This window comes from Anguilla rostrata, chromosome 16 (assembly GCF_018555375.3).
Source record: "Anguilla rostrata isolate EN2019 chromosome 16, ASM1855537v3, whole genome shotgun sequence".
Lineage (NCBI taxonomy): Eukaryota > Metazoa > Chordata > Actinopteri > Anguilliformes > Anguillidae > Anguilla > Anguilla rostrata.
The window spans coordinates 34,822,800-34,833,813 of NC_057948.1; the positions used below are offsets into that span (position 1 = coordinate 34,822,800).

The following is an 11,014-nucleotide window of genomic DNA, read 5'->3' on the forward strand; positions in this document are numbered from 1 at the left end:
AGGATGAGGTCATGGTTTAGAAAAAAAAAAACAGGTTGACGTCACCCTCAGCCAATCGGAGCTGGCGGCTCAGGGGTATGGAGACGTCACTTCTCTGATCCTGTAGATTAAAGGGACACAAGCCTACCGCCGCGAGATCGTGGTTTTAAAGGGGAACTGCGTCTGTAAAGACGTGAATGGCGCAGTACAGTACAGCCAGCACGTTAGCAAGCAAACATGTCAATGGACTGTACCTCACGGAAAAGAGCACAAATATTCCGTGTTTTGTATGTCATGTTAGATCTTTCCACGCCGCATAATACAGACATACCTGTTACGTACACGTGAATATTTATTCTATGATTCATATTGTCGGAATGATTTGATCGAGAACAGTCAGGTGCAGCATTACTGAGTCTGCGCAGGTCGTGGACGCCATTGATGTACGTGAAACCATGTTCTTGATTGGCTGGGACAGTTGCTAGGCCAGTTCCAGAGTAAATAGTACAAACCATAATCAGGGTTTCTGTTTGAAAAGTATATCCGTCAGTAAATCTAGAGGATGTCGATAACAGCACGCATAAGATAAGCTAGCTTCATAAAAACAACTGAAAATGTAATTAACGTGATGGTGTGATCATTATTTTGTGAATGTCTCCATCTTATGGTGGCTTCGAAAATTGCTTATGCCAGTTGTTCTCAACCTCGGCCCCGGGGTGTCCCCGTGCGTAAACTGGGTTTTGTTCCAACCACAATTGCAATCCCAGAATTTTAACAAGCTGTTTCTTTTTCTTAATTAGGTGTGAAGGGGGATTATTTACCCTCGTAAACTACATTGTGTAATAAATAACTATGCATGCCATGTAGAATAAACCTCCCATGTTTACTTTGTGCTATGTGGCAAATAATGTCATTAAAATAGGAATGTCACCTACTGGTGTTTTCTTTTCGTAGAGTGGAGAACATTTTTGTTCCTCTCCACTACAGAGCGGAGAAGAAGAAAACTGTTTATCAAGAACGAGAATCATTGAGGGCTTTAGGGGTTTCTCTTCAGCTGTAGCTGCATAAACATCATGGTTTTTTTTTTTTTTTTTGGCAGACTGATTGTCACAATGGCCCGCCATTTTAAACTTGGCTCAGGAGTCCTGTTTGACCCGGTCCTGTTTTCAGAGTGGCTGGCAGTCATGCCGCCCTAAACGCATTACATGCTACACGTGTGATAAAACGGGATACCTGGGCTGAGCATATAAAAGCAGCACTCACCTGTAGTGCAGCAACCCCCCCCCCCCCCCCCCCCCCCCCCCCCACAGTCTGGAGCCGAATCCTGACTGTGTGTCTGCGGACTGTGGCCAGGGTAATCTACAACAGCAACGGCATCACTCCGGGGGGGGGAGTGTCCAGTCAGAAGCCTTCAGTCTACACGAGCCAACTGTACATTTACAGCTTTCTACACATTACAATCACGTTATCTGACAGACACTATTAAGCCAAAACAGCTTACATCAAGTTACAAGCGCATTTAATTTAACATGGTGAACACAAACGTCTCTAGAGTTAGATATAGGGAGCACTGGCTTCCTGAAAATTGATGTGTTGCTAACTGGAAAAATAATTTAGGAGCACAGCTACTAATCAGGATGCATTAATGTGCTCCTAAATGTTTCAGCTTAGGAGCGTATGTGCCCCTGGCACATGCCCCGGGGGGGTGGAGTCAGCACAGAGCGCTGCACAGGCGAAGTTACAAACAAATAAGAACTAACGTCGAGGTCTGCAGTGTACGTTTGCAGTGTAGGTCTGCAGTGTAGGTCTGCAGTGTAGGTCTGCAGTGTAGGTTTGCAGTGTAGGTCTGCAGTGTAGGTTTGCAGTGTAGGTCTGCAGTGTAGGTTTGCAGTGTAGGTCTGCAGTGTAGGTCTGCAGTGTAGGTCTGCAGTGTAAGTCTGCAGTGTAGGTCTGCAGTGTAAGTCTGCAGTGTAGGTTTGCAGTGTATGTTTGCAGTGTAAGTCTGCAGTGTAGGTTTGCAGTGTAGGTCTGCAGTATAGGTTTGCAGTGTAGGTCTGCAGTGTAGGTTTGCAGTGTAGGTCTGCAGTGTACGTTTTCTAGTCCTCCCGCTGCACAATGACTGTCTCTCAGCCAGCAGACAGCCGGGGGAAAATGAGTCACGTTGGCGAGGCGGAGGAGGAGGCGGCTGCTGCTAGCCTTTCAGAAACAAAACAAATGGTGGGTACATAATTGGGTTAGAAATACATTTGGTGCGGATGCAAACGTTGTCTGGCACTGTTGTCAGTCTCACGCCGTGCTTGTGCTGTGTATCGGTGAACAGCTGAACCAAGGAGGACGCAACCCAGTCACACATCACCTATTCTGTGATCTGCATCTGGATTTTTACCACTTAGCACCCAAAAACCATAGACTTTTGTATCACTTGAACAAATATACTGTATATATTTTTTTTTTACTTTGACTTTATTTGTCACTTGGTGATGATACTGAATGATCTCACTAGGCAGATTCAATCAAGTCTGCTTTTATTACGATGCAAAACACAATTCCATTTCCACAGAGAAAAATAATGGGAAAGGGGCTTGGGTCACGTGACTGTGCTTGCTGCCTGCTGATTGGCTGCCCTGCTTATATAAAAAAAAGCTTGACAGTTTAAGCTGACACATCACTACCCCTAAAACGGTTAACTAAAGTCAAAAATCAACAAAACAAACAGAAGTGTAAACAACAGAAAAAGCCACATTAAACTTATAGGAGGTAAGCTCTGGAAAAGCAGTTTGTCAAGTCTAGAAAATAACCATCTGTACAGTAGAACACAATGATTCCGATAGCTGCCAGTGAACATACGCATGTATTTATTTAACAACTGTTTGTGCCTCTTGATTCATACAAAGCTATTGTTTTTTTGTTTTTTTTTACCTCTGAGGTGAGTTCTGTTTTACTGCAGGTGTAATATGTATAGTTTTAGGCTGTACCTGTGAGTTTAATGCGGCTCTTGAGTTCACAGCGTGGTTTATCTGCAAACTCAACGAACAAGAAAATCAAACACAGTCCATGTGATTCACAGAAAATGGAAATATACATTCGGTAATTCTTTGAAGCTCTTACTTTTCAGGCTGCGGGGACCTGATACTAAGATGTATAAATATGAAATTGATACCGTTCCTGGGAGCAACAACAGCTTTGCTTCAAGCGAAGACATGAGAAGATGCCCATCGACTGGTGCATCGTCAAAGCAAACCAAAAATTCCCAAAGGCGCAGACCAGGTAGGCCTACAGTGTGTATCGACTATCTACAGAAAAAAATACAAACATTTTCCTTCACCGGATCCATGTTATTTTGTCTCATAATGAAACTTCATTTCACGTGATTAAAAAAAAAATTATTGTAATTGTTGAATTAGCCGCGTCGGTTTGAAAACGCACCATCGTGGGAGCTGATCTGGCGGAAGTTTGGCCATGAATCACGAGCCAGGTTCAGCGAGCAGACTTTGCTCTCACGGCTAGTCACTGCCACCTCCAAATTCCCGTATCCATGGCGATGTTAAGAAGGTAATGCTAATTATATACCAATTGTGAAAACAATTAAACCAATTATGAAAACAAAATAAATTATCAAAGAGAGGTACGTAGACAGTCAATTTCTATCAATGAGGTAAGAAACCTATCAATGAGGTAAGAGAAACCGCCTTACCCACGATACATAATATTACCACTGATAAACCAAAACGAAGCAGACAAGCAGTGAGTGAGGCAGCGTATTCATCTACTTTTCATTTCTGTACAGGATGTACCGAGGTAAGGAAGGGGGGAGGAACGTTATCAAAAGGTTCGCGAAATCGTCCTTTTGTACAAATGAAAAACGTACAAAAATGTTCAACACTGTGTGATGCAGCCTTTCAGAAAGCACAACGGGGTGACTGTGAGCCTTGCATGTGGACGATTTAAAAATTCTACACATGCATTCTGCTAAAAATAATACAGTGAATATTTTATAGCAAAAATGTGAATTAACTAAGCATCAAATACTAGCTAACAGTTCAGTTTTTGTGCTTCATAATGTCTATCCCTTCTGAACAATCTTTGTACAGTAACATGCAAAATCTTCCCATACAATTTATGCGCTGAAAAAAATAAAATAAAATAATAGAAGTAACAAAGGCATATATTAGCACCTAAAACATGTGTAGGTTACTGTAATATACATATTTTGATTTTTTTGGATCCATTTTAAGCAACATCTTATTTTAGCCCAGTGACAATAGATCATTCATAACATCACCGTACTAAAAACAGAGAGGAAATCAACCAATCAATCAAAAGTTACATTGGTAACTATGTATATCCAGTAACATTGACAGTGATTGGTAGATACTTTGTGGCCATACTTCTAGGATTATATGAAAAAATTGATGACACCAACATAGTAGCCTTCTTTTATTATACCTGTAAGTATCCAGGAAATCGTTTCCACCAATCACTGACAGTGTTGCTCAATTGGCTGTTATGACTGTGTGATTGAAGGCTTTCCACTAGTAAACTGATGTCACAACTGTCCTATCTCAATGTTTATGATAACTTCATAAAAAAAGATTAATCTATCTAATGAGTCCCATGCATGACAAACTTCATGCGCAGTTAAATGTAAAAGTATTCGGACAGTTTTGCATTTAACTGTAAATGCTCATTCGCAATGAGAGATTTGTTATGCATTGTGGATTCATCGAAGGACAGACACACGCTGATCCTTATTTACCACGGTCCCCCCCTTACAGAACCACTCAAGGCGCAGAAGGGACCGTGGTGAAATTCTCGTACCCTGTAACAAACGGAGGTTTGTCCCATCTCTCACCCTCATTTTGTTCTGCTATCACCATACCTCACTCTGATCTAAAAAAAATAAATAAAAAAAAGCACAAGCCCTTTAACTGTTTTAACAGCGTACCCATGATAATTTAACCAACACAATTAGGCATGACATCAGAAAGTCCAAAGCACAGATGATTTCAAACATATAATCACCTCCCAAAAATCATCAATGGCTCCTGAAATTATGACCCCCAAACTGTCACAATGTTGAATAATATCTTTAACATATGATTTGAATTCAAGATTCATTCACAGCTGCAATTTGGCGCATTTTCTGAAAATTCTGTACTAAAATACAGCACCAAAAACTCCTGTTACCAACCAGACCCCCCAGGAGTTATGAAGCAAAGAGGAAAGGGAGAATGCAGGAGTTCAATGTCCAGGTGAATTAGGAGAATCTGCAGGGTCTTTCCATTGTTTTCCACATTTAAAAAAATCAGCAACCAATTAAAACACAGGAAACCAGGTAAGGGGAGTTAACATTGTAAACAACAGCGGTAGTGACACTTCCTGGAGAAAAGAAAAGTGGGCAGGGCTTAAAAATCTTAATTGGTTCAAATCAGTGACGGACAGCTTGTTGAAGCTCCACCCACCACCTCACTCATCATTAGTAACCAATCACGTTTTATTGGTCAGTTATGAGTTGAGTGAAGGTGGTGACCTGCAGACACTGCGGCTCTGCAGGACCAGAGTGGAGAAACTCTGGATATTGTTTGACAATAATCTATGTTTAACTGTATCTGTCCCTATCAAATAAACATTAAATAAATAAACACTAGTTTTGGGGGATCTGTCTGCGGACGCACACTGCGCTCGCGAGAGCAAAGCATGATGGGATTGATGCAGAAAGCCATTCCTTCTGCAGAGATCAGCATGGAAGAAACGTCATGATTTGGTTCCCTAGGGTCTTGTGGAGCAAGACATGAAGCAAGATGAAGGGATGTGGGAAAACGAAGCGTTAGAGAGCAGTGCTTCCGTTTTCCACCATTTTGTTTACGCCTCCTGCCCGGCAGCTAAACTGGCTAGATCTGCGCACCGTACGTTTCACATGAATCAAACAAGACGAAGATAATCAAATATCACCCCCCCAACCCCACAAAAGAAAGGAGAGCCTGATCCATAGATGACTCCACCAAATAAAGTCCTGTTTCACCCCGCCATCTTAGATGGAACGGTCTGTTATACAGTTTATCGGCATTTTGATCACTAAAAAAAAACCCTTGATGCAGCATTTTATATATTCAAGAGTTTGACATCAGCATAAACAGCAATCTACATTGATACATTCACAATGTACGTATGTACTAGCGTAGGTAAGTACATAAGTACATAATATTCTGTTCATACATTCATAGAGCATACATCCACATAAAACACATCCATAGGTAAAGACGTACACAGAAAGACATATACAGTGTTTACATACAGACAGACAAACATACATGTGTATTTTAGTACACGCATGAATTATACACTTTCTGGTGCCAATCAAAAAACTTGTTCTAACTTGAGGGCATTTTTTTTTCACTCTGGATATTGGACCACTGTCTAGTGTCTAGTCTTTTACTGAGCATGCGCAGTTGTTGTTGTTTATAAAACCCCAGAGGCTGCTGGGAAATAAACCAGAAACGCAATATTATCACGAAACTGCAGTCACTGAGACCTGGGGAGGGCCAAACACACAAACTGCCTCTCTTTCTTTTTCTCTCTCTCTCACTCATTTGTTCAGGAGAATGTAGGGGGTGGAAAGGGAGGAGAGGGGCTTGGATATTAAAAAAGACCGTGCCTCGTTGGAGTGGATGGGAATGGTTCATTCCTGTAAATTCCCTCCCTGACCATTGTATCGCTTCAGATTACACTTACAGCAACTGACAGCCCTCATTGGCTATTAACAGACAGACAGACACACGTGACTGCACACGCACTCACACACACTCATACTTGTAATACTTCTGAGGAACATCGTTTGTCTTGTATTAGGATGAGGTGTGATGTTCCTCAGTCTACTCGAGGTGGACGTGGGAATGGGGTTTGTGGTCCCGGTCTTCCCTGCTCCATCTGAAGGTCACACAGAGGTCAGCGAGGCCGTGACCGGACGTTCCCGCTGACATCCGTCTCTGCCCCTCTGTCTGCTCTCTACACACCGGGAGGCCTCGAGGCATTCTCTCGCTGTGAGGTCACTGAAAGTCACGATCGCTCCAGTGCGTGTGAAAATGCAGATTTAAGGAATATCACGCGAGCACAACCCAAACAGGGCCTTTGTCAGCAGAAACGCACTCCAGTCAGGTCTCCACAGGTGTGGATCTGCTGGGCAGGTGAGGGTCTGCTGTACAGGTGTGGATCTGTCGTACAGGTGTGGTTCTGCTTTACAGGTGTGGATCTGTCGTACAGGTGTGGTTCTGCTGTACAGGTGTAAATCTGTTGTACAGGTGTGGTTCTGCTGTACAGGTGTGGATCTGTTGTACAGGTGTGGTTCTGCTGTACAGGTGTGGATCTGTTGTACAGGTTTGACTCTGCTGTACAGGTGTGAATGCTGTACAGGTGTGGGTCTGCTGAACAGGTGTGACTCTGCTGTACAGGTGTGAATGCTGTACAGGTGTGGGTCTGCTGAACAGGTGTGACTCTGCTGTACAGGTGTGAATGCTGTACAGGTGTGAGTCTACTGTGTAGGTGTGGGTCTGTTGGACATTCAGACATCGGGCTTGAAAAGAGGATCCTCAAAGTCTTCCAGCAAAAGGCAGATTCCACAGCAGATATTCATCACTGACTGAAACCAACTGATAACTGACCCACAGCGGGTATGCACTGATAACTGACCCCACAGCGGATATGCACTGATAACTGACCCCACAGCAGATATGCACTGATAACTGACCCCACAGCGGATATGCACTGATAACTGACCCCACAGCAGATATGCACTGATAACTGACCCCACAGCGGATATGCACTGATAACTGACCCCACAGCAGATATGCACTGATAACTGACCCCACAGCAGATATGCACTGATAACTGACCCCACAGCAGATATGCACTGATAACTGACCCCACAGCAGATATGCACTGATAACTGACCCCACAGCGGGTATGCACTGATAACTGACCCCACAGCAGATATGCACTGATAACTGAAGTTTCAGAAGATATTCCAGGTGGCCGGTTCTACAGCAGATTCTAACAGATGACTAACACCAGGGTAGATCTTCAAAGATGACTGATGCCACAGTTGCTGTCCTAACAGCCGACTCTACGGTAGGTATTCGAAGATTAATGTCGCCACTGTAGATACTTTGGTGACTGACTCCGCGGTAGGAGAGCACAGACGACTGATGTGTCAGAGCACAGTGGTACTTCTGAGGCGCACCGTGGTCAGGTCTGTTCCACTGTGGCTCCTCTCTCAGGTGTGCTGAGCCCAGGAGGATGCTGGGACATCGTTCAGTTGGTTTGGTTTTTTCCAGGAGGAGGAGAGGAGGAAGGGAGGGGGACAGGGCGGGGGGGGGGGGGGGACACCTACTCTTCAGAAGAATGGGACTGCTGCTTCTCATACAGGCTGAGGACGTGGTGGACAAACTGGTACTGCTCCGCTGTCTGGATCATACCCCCCCTGGGAAACCGACACAAGGTTTAGACCACCTCACCTGCTGGGTTCAAGGGGAGGGGCGAAGGCAAGGATTTCAAACCCCAGTCCTGGAGGGGGGGGGAGGGTGCAGTGTATGCAGGGATTTGCCGTTTCACCACTTAAGTGCTTAATTTAAGGCACTGATTGGCTGAGGAGTCACACACCTCCTTTTCCAAAGCAGCTGATTGGACGGAAACCAGAAAAGTCTGCTGCACTGTGGCCCCCTGCAGGACTGGAGTTTGGGATATCTGGGCCGGGGGGGGGGGCCGGGGGAGGGGGGGCTCTTACCTGTCCAGACGCAGCTGGCAGGTGGTCCTCAGGATGTCGGCCACGCCCTCGTTCCTCAGCTGCTGGCAGAGCAGGGTGGTGGCGATGAAGCATCCGGTCCGACCAATCCCTGCACTGCAGGAGGAGAGAGACGGAGCGCGCTCACACAGGGCAGAGGGGAGAGACTGAGCATGCTCAGACAGGGCAGAGGGTACAGACTGAGCGTGTGCGTGTGTACATCACACAACTCTAGTAGAACATTACTGTTTAGGGTGACAGGGTGACACAGGAACACACCCACCTCACTAATGACCAACACCCACGTCTGGGTCAATCACTTTAAGCCTTTTAGACACAAGAAAAATGACTGATGTGCTTAAATAAGACAGGAGGGGGATGGGGCTGGGTGGGGCAAGATGGGGCAGGGCTGGGTGGGGCAGGGTGCAGCAGGGCTGGGTGAGGACGGGGTGGGGACGGGGCAGGGCAGGTTGTGGCAGGGCAGGGCGGGGTGACGGGGCAGGGCACTTATACCTGCAGTGCACGATGACTGGGCCGCTCCCGGGCGGGGCCTGCTGCCGCGCCTCCTCCACTTCCTGCACCAGCTCCAGGAGGGGCGGGGCCTTGTCCGGCGTCTTCTGGTCGGGCCAGGAAGTGTACCAGTACTGCCTGAGACTGCGCTGCTCGCCCTCACACTGAGACACACACACACACACACACACGCATATAAATACACACACACACACACACACACACACTCTCACACACACACACACACACACACACACACGCATATAAATACACACACACACACACACGCATATAAATACACACACACACACACATATAAATACACACACACACACACACACACATACATATAAATACACACACACACACGCATATAAATACACACACACCATATAAATACACACACACACACATCATATAAATACACACACACACACACACGCATATAAATAACACACACACACTCACACACGCATATAAACACACACACACACTCAACACACACACACGCATATAAATACACACACACACACCATAAATACACACACACACACACACACCACACAACACACACACACACACACACTCTCACACACACACACACACGCATATAAATACACACACACTCACACACACACACACACAGGTATGAGTTGCTCACAGAGCAGTTTTTACTGTTATTCTGATTGGCCGTAATTTCTCCATTTACGCCTGCAGCCACGTTGCCGGTGGGTGGCGGTTGCCACGGCAACGCGGCTTGCGGAACCAGGACTTGCCGCACTGTGGCACGATCGGAGTGCCGGAGTGCCCCTGCCTGTCTAATCGCCCTGCGCAGGAGCCCCAGGTGAGCTGGCTGTACTGGAGGAGCACGCACCTGTCAGGCTGTACTGGAGGAGCACACACCTGTCAGGCTGTACTGGAGCACGCACCTGTCAGGCTGTACCTGAGGAGCACACACCTGTCAGGCTGTACTGGAGCACACACCTGTCAGGCTGTACTGGACGAGCACTCACCTGTCAGGCTGTACTGGAGGAGCACACCTGTCAGGCTGTACTGGAGCACGCACCTGTCAGGCTGTACTGGAGGAGCACACACCTGTCAGGCTGTACTGGAGCACGCACCTGTCAGGCTGTACTGGAGGAGCACACACCTGTCAGGCTGTACTGGAGGAGCACACACCTGTCAGGCTGTACTGGAGGAGCACACACCTGTCAGGCTGTACTGGAGCACACACCTGTCAGGCTGTACAGGAGGAGCACACACCTGTCAGGCTGTACTGGAGGAGCACACACCTGTCAGGCTGTACAGGAGGAGCACACACCTGTCAGGCTGTACTGGAGGAGCACACACCTGTCAGGCTGTACTGGAGGAGCACGCACCTGTCAGGCTGTACTGGAGGAGCACACACCTGTCAGGCTGTACTGGACGAGCACTCACCTGTCAGGCTGTACTGGAGGAGCACACCTGTCAGGCTGTACTGGAGGAGCACACACCTGTCAGGCTGTACTGGAGGAGCACACCTGTCAGGCTGTACTGGAGGAGCACACACCTGTCAGGCTGTACTGGAGGAGCACACACCTGTCAGGCTGTACTGGAGGAGGACACACCTGTCAGGCTGTACTGGAGGAGCACACACCTGTCAGGCTGTACTGGAGCACGCACCTGTCAGGCTGTACTGGAGCACACACCTGTCAGGCTGTACTGGAGCACGCACCTGTCAGGCTGTACTGGAGGAGCACACACCTGTCA

General features: G+C 46.6%; 1 protein-coding gene across 1 annotated transcript in view; it reads right to left on the reverse strand.

Moving 5' to 3' along the window:
* Positions 1 to 2,876: 2,876 nt before the first annotated feature.
* Positions 2,877 to 11,014, reverse strand: part of LOC135242147 (tyrosine-protein phosphatase non-receptor type 5-like) — a 13,840-nt gene continuing 5,702 nt past the window's right edge. Inside the window, exons 9-11 of the mRNA XM_064313086.1 lie at positions 9,269 to 9,429; positions 8,759 to 8,872; positions 2,877 to 8,455 (exon numbers count right to left, since the gene is read on the reverse strand). Coding sequence (XP_064169156.1) covers positions 8,362 to 8,455; positions 8,759 to 8,872; positions 9,269 to 9,429 — 369 coding nt within the window. The 3' untranslated portion in view covers positions 2,877 to 8,361. The remainder of the gene's footprint in view (positions 8,456 to 8,758; positions 8,873 to 9,268; positions 9,430 to 11,014) is intronic.